Below are 13,561 nucleotides of genomic sequence, written 5' to 3' on the forward strand. Positions count from 1 at the left end.
AGCAGTGCAATGCTCCAAAACAACTCTGCAACTACTGTATGGGTGTCCTGCCTTATACAGCTGATGACTACATTGTCCCTAAATTGGGATTTTAGGCCTTTGCTCCAGATGGGAAATTGCTTTGATAATGAGTGTTGTAATGAATGCTTGAGTGTTTTAGTCGTGCTATTACCCTTTTGCCATTCTGCTCCTGGGACAATGCCATTGTTCCATGTGATTAAATGACTGGTTGCTGGATAGTGAAGTGCATTAACACAGCCGGAGAGAAGTGGAGGCAAAGGGAGGGAGGGAGGGGACGGAGGGGAGGAAGGCAGGGGGGTGGGGGTAAGAGGCGAGGCAGGAGAGTGAGTTTTAAATCCTACTGGCTGAGATTTTAAGGGAAGCCTTTTGAATCAAATCTGCTCTCATCCGATTACTGACTGCTCTTTGCATCTGGATAAGAGATGGAGAAAGGGGTGGGGTGGGCTGTGTGCGTGTGTGTGTGTGTATGTCTGTGTGTGTGTGTGTGTGTGTGTGTGTGTGTGTGGAGGGGCGGGGGGGCAGATAGTGGGATGAGAATGAGGGAGGGGGCAGATGGAGGAGGTGGAAGTGGATGGAGAAAGAGAGTTGTGAGAATGGGAGCTGGTGAAAGGTGGAGTGTTTTCAGTGTGACTGGGCCTATGAACTTGAGTCTGACCAGTGACTGCGGTGCTCTGCAGTCTGCGTCTTCACTTCAGCTGATAGCAGTTACAAGTCTTGTTAATTTGATTTTAAGGGCCGTAGAGTTATACCTTTTGTGTTGTAGCTCCGTATTTTTTTGCAATATTAGTATTGCCAGTTGACACTAACCATACTGCATCTAGGGTTGTACTATGGTTGGAGAGAAGGATGACACATACATGAATACCACGAAATCAATTAAACTTGTCTATCAACAGAGAATTTGCCACATTTTTGACTCTGCTGTGGCTAACCGTTTAGTATCTCCAGGTGTATAAAGGCTGTTGTAGTAAAAGTTGTAAGTAAATGGCCAGGACGGATTTATGGTAATAATGGATTTACATGATTTTTGCATTCAATGTGATAATGTACATTGTTTTGTCAGGAATGTAATTCGCTGGAGTGGCCAAAAATAAACATTTGCCTTTTTATTTTTTCATCCATGATAAGTTTCTGAATCTAGTTTCCAGAAACTTTACTATATCATAAGATATATCAATACCACAATATAGAATCACGTACTTTAATAGAAGATTTTATCCATATTGCCCAAGCTTAAGCTGACCTACCAAGCCGTTTTCTCTGTTCTTAAAACTGTAGTGATTCAGATATAAGATTTTGCCAATTTGATTCTACATTTTACACCCTTATATCATACGTCCGCAAAAACAACGTAACATAGTTTTATAGTCTGACAGTATTAAGAATCAGACCAGAAAAGGAATGTGTTTTTTACTCAGATTATCAGGCTACAAGACAAAACATGCAATGTATGCTGATCCCATGTAAATCCCTCCGCTGTATTTTCAATAAACAAAAGATAAAACACATGTAATTTCACAAAATGCCTGTCAACATAATTCTTTAAAGGTATCTCCGTATTTGATATTTAATTTTAACATGCGTCCTACATACTGTGAGATCACAAGTATATGACGTTGTAAGAGTGCTGCATTTAAAAAAAATCCTTAACTTTTTAATTTAGGCATTAACATTTTTTGGTATTTAAGTTTAAGGATATATCATCATGACAGTCAAAAAATCCCTTAAAGCTTCAAGATTTTGCCAAATTATTAAAGATTTTGGTGGTAAATATCTTTTCAGACTTAAACCCAGTTTTCATCTGACCCTTTGAATTTGATCCATCATCTGAGCAGCATGACACAACTGCACACAGACAACTACCAAAAACAAAGTATGTAAACAGCAACATGGAGTATGACCATCTACTCACCAATTAGGAGACTCCTCTCAAGGTGTGTTGGCAGATCTTTAATCACTCTTCCTCCAGCGGTCTCCCTCTGGTCCTTGTCATAAGTTCAACGCGCCTGTTACCACACTTTCTCCCACTCATTCACTTTTGGTATCACACGCAGTGGGATATTCCTCCGTCACTCACTCTCTCCACTGCTCCTGTGAGGAACAGATGAGGATTGGAGGGATGAAGGGAGATCAGTGATGAGGGGATAAACCCTGGGATGGACAGAAAGAAGGGTAGGGGGGGGGGGGGGGGGGGGGTTAAAAAAGAGAAAGAAAGGGAGAGGAGACAGTGGGGGAAAACCAAACAAGGTGCAGAGCGTGGTTATGGGGTCACAAGACAGGGGCTTGGGTGAATCAAAAACCAAGAGATGGAAATCATGGCGGGGAGGGAAAAGAAGATAAATAGAGGACCTGGGAACATGGCTTTTTATGGTGTTAAGGTAGGCTTTAAAAGCTCTATGACTGGCAGGAGGGTTTGTATTTTGTAAACCTGAGGTGAGCTAATATTAGAAGGTTTAGGGGCAGAGGGGGAGATTGGCAGAGCAGAGATCACACAGAAATAACTGCAGGATTCAGTAGAGAGGTCTTTCTGGTTCATTCTTACTATGCAAACAGTGCCACCAGGCATGGACATATACTTACAATATACAGGATATGTGCTACTATAACTATCTGTTGCACTACAGTCTCTGTCCTCTTTTAGTGTCAAAGTACCATTTTCTCTCTTTTTTTTTCACATTTTGAACAAATGTCACAAAAAAGGGGCACTTAAAAGACCCAAATACCCTAACGGATCCCTCCGTTTGGCCCAAATTCCGCCCTCGCTGGCTCAAGTTCTGCTCTGGTGGGACCCTAATACAAAAAAAACCCTAAACTTAGAGCTTCCTCTTTTCATTTTTGCCTTTGCCCATTAGAATGTGTGCACCCCACTGCTGTTGCATGTTATATAAGAAAGTAAATCACCTGTATTAGTTATGAAACAGCACGGCTCGTGCCAGCTATCGTGAGATAGCCCTTTCAGGCAGTACGACGGTTCAGTGAGTAGACAGGCCACGTTTCACCCAGAGGACCTGGAATCAGCTCCTGAAGTGTCTTTGAGCAGGACATGGGGAAGTGACAATGACTTCTGAAAAAGGGGTCTCTGTGTCTTCACTCTGCTGCTGTATTCATGGAAGTGTCCATCCATTGAAGATCGTTACAATGATCTTTTGACGGTGAGGGGAGTGAGTCAGCCACTACTGCATGTTTACTTATTGTATAATGTGCACTGTCTAAAATACATAGTAGCTCACTTTTAACAAACATAGTGAAACAAGCAATGAATATGTTTAAGCAAATCTCAAACTAAAGTTTAAATGAACTGGCCCATGCAGGGGTGCAGTTAAAAAAATAGGAGTAACAGATGTATTGTTTTGCGTATTGCTGCCTTCTGCTTTTCAAATGGACACGTGACACAGATGCTAGATTTTACATAGAAAACCAATGATAACACATTTAAATGAGATGAAACAGGATCTGAATTCCTCACAGGTGCCCCGGGATGCCGCTGTAGCTGATTTTGACCTTTGACCTTAGAAAAGTAAAGTTCCCTACAAGAATCAAGTATCACATTAGTACTTTCTGTGCAAACCCTTGAGGCCAAAGATTAAACAGCATCATTGTGCCACTGATTGTGTAGATTATGGACTCCTTTGTGTGTTTACAGGCTTGCATACATTTCTGTGTATATAAGAAAAAGGCTTGTAATGTGTGTGTGTGTATGTGTGTTTTGCCTGCTTCCTGGGTTTATACTATGATTCAGCGTGGATAAATTCAGCTCTGTAGTTTAAAAGTGTTGACCTTTGCTCGCTCGAGTGCGGTGACGACAGAAGCAGACCGGCCGTTTAGGCTGAGCTTACCCTGGATTTGGACAAATGGAGTTGCAGCAATGCAGGCTGTGAGATGGAGCGTAAACCCGAGAGAAAATCAAAAAGAGAAAAAAAAAGGATTTGTTAGCAGGCGCACAGACACAGTGTTATTTTGGGTTACTATTTACAGATCAGTGATGTCTTGATCCCTATAAAATCTTTTTTTTAACTATTTGTATCTTAGATTATAACTAGTATTGTATCACTTCTGCTTGCATTTTTTAAGTCAGATGAGGTTTTAGATTTTGTTCAGTCCATTAAGGGTCACTGAACCTTTGACCCTTGTTTTGAATAAATGAGGTATGGCAGTGGGTGGGAGGGGTGGGGCGACTGGATTAATTGAGATTTTGTGACATGAATGTAGAATTAAGGTATGAATCTCATACTCCTATTGAATCTCATGTTATAATTACTCCTAAAAGTGGTGTAAGGCATCATCCAGTAAGGCCAGAAATCATCACTAAATCATCACCAGTAAGTGGTGTGGGCCACAAGACCACAAATAGTAGGAAAGTTAATGCGTGGAAATGCAACATAAGGGATGAGTGATCCTGTCAACTACTCACTACACACAGCACTCAGTTATGATGACAACGGGATGTTGTGATTTCAGTTTTATAACTAGGCTGTTAGGCCTTTCATAATGTTTGCTAATCATATAAAATATGGAAAGATGACATCATACAGCTGCAAATTTTATGTTTTTCGGCCCAGTGTGTAATTAGAACAGTAAACGGTCGGGGTGCTTAGTGTGACGATATCTTAGATGCATTACAGAGACATAACACCTACTTAAGATTAGATTAATGCAGACTTTTAGGGTACTGCATGGTTTCAGCATGTGAGGGAGGGAAAAGGTTAAAACCAAGGCTCCATTAAACAGTCCTGCCGACCCAATTCTGCTGCGGCGTGGGGATTATAACACAGGGGGGAGTGAGAGTGTTAATATGGGCCATAAACAGTACTTGACTCTGTACCTAATGCACGAGATGAAAGCCGAAGAGGGGGGCTGACAAGAGGCACTGGTTGTAATGGGAAGGATAAGATGGAAGCTGTTGGTTGAGTGTCACTCCTCTGGACGTGAATGATTAAATGATCTCTCGTTGGATTACTATTCCATATTCTAAATGGGAGATTTTTTAAGCTTCATAAACAAATGCACTCATTTATGAAGGATTAACAGTAATCTCTCTATTTCTATCCTTTTTTTCCCCCCGCGCACCTCTCTCTCTCTCTATTCCCTCTTTTCCCTCTTACTGCCTTGAACTGTAGTTTCTGATGCCGATGCTGATGTTACTATTTTCATTTTTTAAAGGTAATCAGCAGGCAGCGATAGAGGGTGTGGGGCACACGCTTAATAAATTACACAGCCTTGCTTTCACTTTGCTAGCCCTTTTGGTCTTCTCTCTTGCTCTAATGCTTTTTCTGTACCTCACTTGTGTGGATATGGCACACAGTACTCATGTGACACTGGCAAAAAGTCACATCCATTTGTTCTTTTATTCTCTTCCTTTTTAAATGGAGTGATATTGGTCAGTAAAGCTGCTAACAGCAAAAGTACAGACGGACATTACAGAGGGGAAAGAACAGTGTTTCCCTCAATTACCTTCATCATATACAGTATATACACACATGAAAGCTTTACATAAAAAGGCAACAAGATGAGGAGAGTGAATGTGTGGGAAAAAACTAAAAAAAACATCTTGTAAAATCAGAGACGTGTTCATGGTTGGTGCAATGGTCCTGTTATGGGAGTCGGGACTTTGCCACTAGAATGGATGCAAATGAAAATGTATTCCAGATTCAGTCTGTCAGGCTTGTTCTGGCTCTCACAGCTCATCTTTGCCCCTCGTCATCCTGCCTCTCACTCTGCCCCTCTCCTTTGGTGCTTGGCTCCGAGCGTTCCTGGTATTGGTAGTGCTGCCCTCTGCCTCCTCCTTGTCCTTTTTCACCACACTCTGTCCATCTGCAGCCCACAGGGCCTCCGCCTCCTCTCGCTCCTGAGGGAGAGACACAAACGTACAGCAATGAAAGATAAAGTATTGATTTCCTGTGGCCATTATGGTATGAAAAAGCAAGGTTGGAAGTAAATAATTACATTTACCTCTTTTAGAGTCATTTCATTTTATATCATTGTACTCTCTGGACAAATACTTTGAAACCAGTTATTTTATTTTTTCTTGTTTTTCTGTGGTAAGTCATATTAGTGAGGAGGCTCCACCAGCATAAAGTGGATGTCCGCTGTTGAAGTGAGACTATGTGGCTTTTACTGAACAGGCGCCACTGGGGCCACAAGGGACAACTGTGGATACTGGTAAATATTAAAACATAGTATAACAGCAGCCCTAGTAGAGAAGGCTAATGAAGTCAGAAAACTGACTCAGTAATAGGCATACTTACCTAAACTTTGCTAACATTAACTAATAGTAGCCACCATAAGCCCTTGGTCATTGCAGACCAAGTAAGGCTGTAACAGCAAAACCTCTGAAGGTACTGATTTAAGCATGGGTGTGTTTTCTGGCTTGTGACATTAATTTTTCCTCTTTAAGAAGAAGAATGTGTTATTTCTTCCTTTAAAAGTTACACAGTCTCACTGTAAAGATGAGTTAAACAGTCTGCATGATGCTAAACGTTAGCCAGCACTGAACTGGGTAAGCTCCTGTAACTATTTCAAGATTAATATTTGGCCCAACTAATAAACAGCAGCTTATTAGAGGAGCATCTGTCATATCTATTATTTTTTACAATTGAGGACACTGAAACTTTTCTTGCAAAATGTGATTCCTACAAAATGACTGCCTGAATTCATATCAAATTATAATGCTTAAGCATCCTTGGTTTACAAATTGATATGGCTACTGAATGTTTCATTATTTTTCCAAGTGAAAATACAGCATGATGAACCTAAAGGACACTGACATGGTATGATCACAGTATTGTAAATGACAAAACATGAAAACAACCACCAAATCTACATTGTATTCTATCCCCAGCTGGTCTTACCCAACAAAGGTGTCACAAAATCAACGACCACATTACTGCAGGCGCCAGCTTCGACCTGAGGAGGAGGACACTTTTGAGTGCGGTCATAATGCTCACCATGTCTTTGTAGAGCTTCTCCTTTGTAAACCACAGGGCCAGCGAGCAACGCCGGCCATTGGTCACTGCAGTAACACCGTGGGGATTAACTGGACCTGAGGAAAAGCCCACCAGTCGACCACAGCTTGGTTTAACTTGAGCCTGGAGACATGGAGGAGGAGGAAAAAGGTCAAAAGGTCCAACAAATATTCTTATGCAGGTTTAAAAATCACAAAATTAAATGATTCCTGATATCAAAACCTAGGATCAAAGGTTGAAAAGTGACTTACTGTTACTGTCTTGGCATCCTTTTTAGTGAAAAACAATTCTCCACCATCAAAGTTGTCATTCAGGTAGAGAATGGCACTGTGAGAGAAACAGGTTTGAGACACTTGACAGAATAAAATACCAATAAATTAAAAATGTTTTCACTTTTTCTCTATTTTCCCTGGTCTCTCTTTCAATCTCCTTCCTTCTATCTGAGGGAGTCAGATTAAAAAAATATAATAAAAATAATAATTGTAATATCACTTGATTCAAGAAGATTCTGTGAAAGTTATTATTTACTGAAATAAAATGAAATTATCTCAATTTGTCTGTATCTTTAAATAACAATTATGTGAAGAGTTTAAGACTACATGAAATATTAATTACTGAATGAGATTATTTTTGTGTACCTGAGGTCTCTGTGTATGAATGCTGGTGGTTCCCTCCAGCACTGCTTGGTCTCTGGCTCAAGGAGACAGTTGTCAACATGGACAGGGTGAGACAGGTCCAACCTGCCCTCCTGGTCACCTGAGGGCATAGAAACTCAAACAATTATTTTACTTAACCATTTTACTTAAATTCACAGTAACTCTGTGAAACCCTGAGTTCTTCTAGTTCCACATGAGCAGATTCATTTGTTTTTTTTTTCTGGAAAGTAATAAGGATCTCCCTTCAGAGAGATATGGATAATGTTGGTGTTACCTGCGATAGCACTGCGGCAGACCAGGTGTGTGAAAGAGACAAAGAGTCCTGAGGGGCTCCTGAAGTAGGAGCTCAGCAGGACTCTCACTCGCTCGCCCAGCTCATGTAACAGCCTGGCATCTGACTGGTTGACCAGGCCATCCTGAGCCAACTGAAAGAAAGAAGTTAAGATCATGTAAAAAAAAAAAAAAAAACTTCATAAATTATGTTCAAGCACCATGTTGTGCAACACCACTGCACAACATAATATGATACTTAAATTAATTCACATGTAGTTCATCAATTTTGAGGTTATTACACGTAATATGTCTCCTTGCATTATCTCCTGTTCACCCACCTTTACAGCCCTGAGCACAGTCAGCCCCTCAAACGTCTCATGAGGTGTGTGGGGAGACCGTCGTCCTCGGTAACCATCTCCAGCCGATGCCGCAGCCTATCAGAAACAAAACAAAGTGGAAGGCAAGAGTGTTCCTGATTCCATCTGATAAGGCCTGACTCTTTAACAATCTTAACTTACTTTTGCTAACTCCAGTATTCTGTCACACTCCTTCCCAGTCATGACTCTGTCCAGTACTACGCGATTGGTGCCATTCAAAGCCCTGTCGTCCATGGTGATGGTCACACCCGCCTGAGAGACTCGACCACCTAGAGAGGGAACAAATTAGAAAGGGTGAGAGAGCAAACTGGTAAATTATAAACTGCTACAGACTAAAAACAAAGGGGTGGAATGACTCGCTTACCTGCAAAAAAGCCACTGTCATCCACTTCCTCCTGCTGCTCTCCCTCTTTTATTTTCTCATTCATTTTCTCTTTTTCAGCTCTGACGGTAAAACACAAAAGATACGCAGTAGACATTACATTAACTTTTTCTAAAGACGGGTCAAGTGACTGAATCACTTTTCCTCCTGTCTGTCTCACCTCCACATCTCCTTCAGCGATTCAGGTACAATGTCTTCTGGAGTCCAAAAATCCTACATGGGAAATAAGTATTAAACTCTTTGAGGATAAGTTTTAAAATTCTTCCCCATGTGCATCAAAGTACTGTTTATTTGGCATCAGTACTTACTGGATCAGTGAAACTGAAGTCAAGGTTCTCCATACCAAAATACAGTAGCTTCTTCTCCTGCAAAGAGCGGCTGATGTATCTGACAATTGCCTGTATGACAAATACACACAAACATTAAAATTAAGTTGAATTTCAAGTCTGCGTGGGCAAGTCTGAAATGACTGAACAGTGATTTTTCACCTCCTTTTATGGACTGAGAGAGGAAAATGTATGTTTGACAAAAATACATTTGGCACAATGCAACACTTAGTGGAATTTTTAGCTACATTTGTGCTGAGAATTGTTTGTTCCCAGGTCAATTATGAACCTTCAAGCTGAAGAGCTTTATGGATTAAGAGAATAAATCATGGAACTTCGATCAATATTATGACCATAGTGGTGATTTTAATATAATGGGCACTGAGTGGCACCTGAGCAGGCTGTGTGCCTTGTGAATCTGTGTCTCCTCCTAGTGTATCATAGTAGAGCTGCAGGTTGTCTAAAGAGTCCTTGTCAGATGGGTAGAACAGGAGAAGAGAGCGCAGAGTCTGCACCGCTCCACTAATATCACCAGCTGTTGGGAAGCAGGAATGCAAAATTAAGAGAAATGGCACTCAAGGGTTCAAAATCGAGGTCATAGGATACAGAAGTTAAGGAAATTCATAGGGGGATGACATATTAGGCTCTGACGCGTGCATTTTATCATCTCTTCACATTAAATAATTATCATGTTGAACTTTAAACCCCGACCTTTAAACTGTGCAATGTGCAGATGCTCCAGCTGTGTGGGCAGGTAGTCCTCTTGAGCAGAGATCCTCCCAGGTCGCGTGGCTACCTGAGTCACACAGGACTGCCGGCACGAGAGCAGGGAAAGAGAAAGAGCTGGATGGGAAAGAAAAATAGCAAAAACGCGTGCTATATCTCTTCTCTCTGTCTAGGTCAAAGCAAAACATTCAGGCTGCAGTCTGGGTTTTTTTTTTTTTCTTACCTGCAGCCTTCTCGAACATGCCATCAACACTATTCTCTCCTCTGTCCTCAGGCAGCGGTTGTGAGGCCACCTCACACTGCACCCTGCACTCGTCTGTCTGCCGCAGAGTTTCATTCACACACGCTTTCCATTTTTCTGCCGCTTGCAGCCAGTCAGAGGAGGCCTCATGCTGGACTGCAGCATCATACAGGACCTGGGTTTGATGGATTTGAGAATAATATAGTTTGATTAACGACGCAGATGCTGCCAAAAGTAAAAAATAAAAGTAAATACATGATATATAAATACATAAATTGTTCTGTTAATTAAAAGACAAATGGTGGATGAATTTTGAGACATAAGCAGATGCCGTTACACAGACCATGTAAGCTTATTTCAGACAAGCCTAATGATGTTATAACAAGTTTGTCTGAATAGACAAAATCAGTTGCTCATTCAGAGTTCCTTAATGAGGAGAACCCTGCTTGGACTGCATGGTTGGGTAAGAGAAAGTGAGAGTGAGAGAGAGAGGAATTCAGCCCCTCAAGCCATGGCCGGCTTCTCCATAGTTACATCTCCAAAATTCTTCTCTTTGAATAGATCACTTTGGAGTTGTGCGCTTACATAAAACTTTTTATATATATGGGCCTGCAACGCCGAGGACCGTCTCGTACTCCTGTTCATCCAACAGTTCAGTCTCATTTACCAAAATAAAATCTGAACTACTGTAAGGTATATAAAATTCTAAACTCAAATGCAAATGTCAAACTGACAATACACTACATGATTTCTAGATATAGAAGATGAAAACATTATAGTTACCCGCTGTGGCCGTTCAAGGCATGCAATGTACAAAATTACCCGGTGCAACCCCATTCCCTCCTTTGTTTCAAATCCATCACCTCCCTTCCTCACCCAGTGCTTCTCATTTTCAATCTCTCTGTCCTGGAAGGCCTCCTCAGTGACTCCTTTCATCGTCCTGTACTTCTCAATGTTGTTCCTCATCTCCAGGTGACTGGGGTTTGCCACAAAGTAGGTATGAGCCGCTGACGCCGCCTTCTGCAACTTTTTCAACTGATGCGGATGAAGGGGAGACCGTGAATGAAGTTTGTCATAGAAAGGCAGGAGTGTGGCTATCAAATACAGATGTGACCTGTATTCTAATTATGTTTAGAGAATCACAGCAAAGACATTAAGCCGATTGCCTCTAAATGCCACTTTGAAATAAGATAATATGCATGTCTATCAGCAGTGATGAGAAATATCCAGTTATAAGAATGTCTTAGACCTTTATGACTGCCTGAAGAGCAGCTTACCTTGTAGTATGTGACCTGCAGATAGTTGTAGGGGTTGCGAGAGCTGAATTCGTACTCTATGTCTGAAGAAACAGGGAGCTGCCCTGCAGGCGTGATGGAGCGTCCCACACAGAACCTCAAACACTCTGCCCTCTGCTGCACCCATTCCAAGGCCCAGAGGTCCCACAGACTCCCCTCCTCAGAGTCTAACAATACAGAAAACATAAATCACTTTCGGGAGTGAAGTCTGTCATTTATACAAATCCTTTCTGACTCTGCAATGCACTTGTCTTCTGCTCTTGAGGTCATACTCATATTTAAGCCAGACACTCAGCAATGAGAATAAGAGCGGCTGCCAGTGGCTTCATAGTAATCTAGTTTCCCGCCAGTAATTATCCTTGATCCGAGGCAGATAGTTTGGCTAATTGTTAGGCCTAATGCTAGTGAAAAGTAAGGAAAAACAGCTAAATGTGGTAACCTGAAGCAATTGTTTTTATGAATTCATGAATACTTTAATCAATGCATCCATTGCATAGGCCGGTGGTTCCCAAATTGGAGTCGAGTCCCCCCCCCCAGGGGTCCCAAGATGAATCTGAGAGGTGACAAGATGTTTGCAGGATAGGAGACACAAAACAAAACATCTTATCACCCGGAATTATATTCATTTTTTTCTCTCTTTACTTTAATGTCTGCCGCTTTCTTGGGAAACACTGATTACGGTCAGCTGTTCTGGCTCCTAAAATGTCTAAATGTCCATCATCTACCACACCACTGACTAAACCCTAACCCCACACACACACACACACACACACCCAAAAACACACACACACACACACACACACACACACACACACACACACAGAATATTTGATACCTGATAACCTACCCAGTTTGTAGAGTGCCTCTCTCCCTGCTGCCACACAGTCATCGTGACACTGCCTGCGGACGCTCAGCAGTGATTCCTTGGTCCCGATAGATTTCTCCAGCAGCTCCGCGGCTTTCCCCCACTCCTCGCCAAAGTATGCGCGGACCCCGCTGTAATACAAGAAGTCATAGGGCTGCAGAAGTGACAAAGCATTCGCGCTGCCGCCACCCGGAATTGCTGCCGTAACATTCAGTAACGCTAGGATGACAAAATGAAACGCCACGTATACAGTGAAGCGGTCACAGAGCTGCGCCATGGCCCGAGAAATAAACCCTCTGTGGAGGAGACTGAGCTGGGAGACGAGGAGGAGGGACTATGGAAGGGGGACTGCAATCCAGAAAGTTTCCTCCCGGTTGAGGAGAGCAGGGACCGTCATTTCGTATGATATATTCACTGTGGCTCCTCGTTAACGCTTCCGACTGGTACTTTGGTTTGTTTAAATCAAACTGGATTCAACTTACTGGCTTGTTCAGAGCTACTTAACGGCACATGATGCGTTTTGACGGGATGTTAACTGTCGAGTTGTTGTAATACTTCTGTGTAGCCGCGAGAGGCAGCCGTTGGTTGAGTTCAACGGACGTTACCGTAAATACACAAATAAAACTGGTTTAACCAAAAATGAATATTTTTTTTTTTACTCTTTATTTACAACAAAGAGGTCCAACAACCACACAAACACAAGAACACACACGCACACAGACACGCAAAAGACATGTGCAAACTTTGTACAGGCCAGGAGAGTCCATTAAATCCACTGAAGCCCATTCATGGCATTCATTTTAAAGCCCAAATTAAATAATGTTCATTTAAAATACTGAAAGTCTCTTAACTTTTTTTCTTTTTCACATCTTTAAATGAGGTGCCATAATGCGTGAGTCCAACAAATAAACAATAAAAAGCGGGGTTTGCAGCCAGTCCATTTAGATTTGTGGATATGAAATTTACCAAGAATGATCAGCAACCGAATATAGGACATATTGACATCCATCCCACTAACCACAAGATACAACATCAAATCAGATACACAAAAATCTCAAGCAATATATATATATTGCCTAAATATTCCCAACACTTCTTTTACATGGTAAATTCTATGTAAAATCCCTGAAGGATACTTCTTTAAATGTCTGTTACTGCACAGTTGTTTTTTTGTTTTGTTTTTTTTGTGAATATCAACATCTCCAATGAAAATTTGCATAGAGATAAAAATATTAGTCTCTATGAAATAAAAATACCCTACAAATTGTAGATAGCCACTGGGAAATGCATAAAAAATAGCATATTATTATATATATTGTATAAGTTTTCAGCCAAAATGAATAATTATCCATTGTCTGGTAAATAGTGGAGGAGGAAGTATTCAGAGCCTGTATAAAATGAAAGTACTAATACTAAGTATTCTGTTACAAGTAAAAG

The 13,561-nt window shown here is 41.4% G+C and overlaps 1 protein-coding gene across 1 annotated transcript; it reads right to left on the reverse strand.

The window, feature by feature from the left end:
• Positions 1 to 5,087: 5,087 nt before the first annotated feature.
• p3h3 (prolyl 3-hydroxylase 3) lies at positions 5,088 to 12,691 on the reverse strand. Its single transcript, XM_040117503.1, has 16 exons — positions 12,107 to 12,691; positions 11,242 to 11,426; positions 10,841 to 10,999; positions 9,947 to 10,139; positions 9,709 to 9,840; positions 9,390 to 9,532; positions 8,980 to 9,069; positions 8,832 to 8,884; positions 8,654 to 8,733; positions 8,431 to 8,558; positions 8,251 to 8,346; positions 7,914 to 8,064; positions 7,622 to 7,739; positions 7,235 to 7,310; positions 6,966 to 7,106; positions 5,088 to 5,866 (listed from the first exon to the last, which is right to left on the reverse strand). The coding sequence occupies exons 1-16, from the start codon at positions 12,399 to 12,401 to the stop codon at positions 5,696 to 5,698; spliced, it is 2,211 nt and encodes a 736-aa protein (XP_039973437.1). The 5' UTR covers positions 12,402 to 12,691; the 3' UTR covers positions 5,088 to 5,695.
• Positions 12,692 to 13,561: the final 870 nt, after the last annotated feature.

The sequence above is a fragment of the Xiphias gladius genome, chromosome 22 (genome assembly GCF_016859285.1).
Source record: "Xiphias gladius isolate SHS-SW01 ecotype Sanya breed wild chromosome 22, ASM1685928v1, whole genome shotgun sequence".
NCBI classification, from domain to species: domain Eukaryota; kingdom Metazoa; phylum Chordata; class Actinopteri; order Istiophoriformes; family Xiphiidae; genus Xiphias; species Xiphias gladius.

Excerpts from the sequence above, each read along its gene's own strand:
- p3h3 (XM_040117503.1), bottom strand. The coding sequence starts at position 12,401 with ATGGCGCAGCTCTGTGACCGCTTCACTGTATACGTGGCGTTTCATTTT. Across the intron at positions 10,140-10,840 it reads TTGAAAATGAGAAGCACTGG|GTCCTGTATGATGCTGCAGT; the intron begins GTGAGGAAGGGA and ends CATCAAACCCAG. Across the intron at positions 9,533-9,708 it reads GCACATTGCACAGTTTAAAG|CTGGTGATATTAGTGGAGCG; the intron begins GTCGGGGTTTAA and ends GCTTCCCAACAG.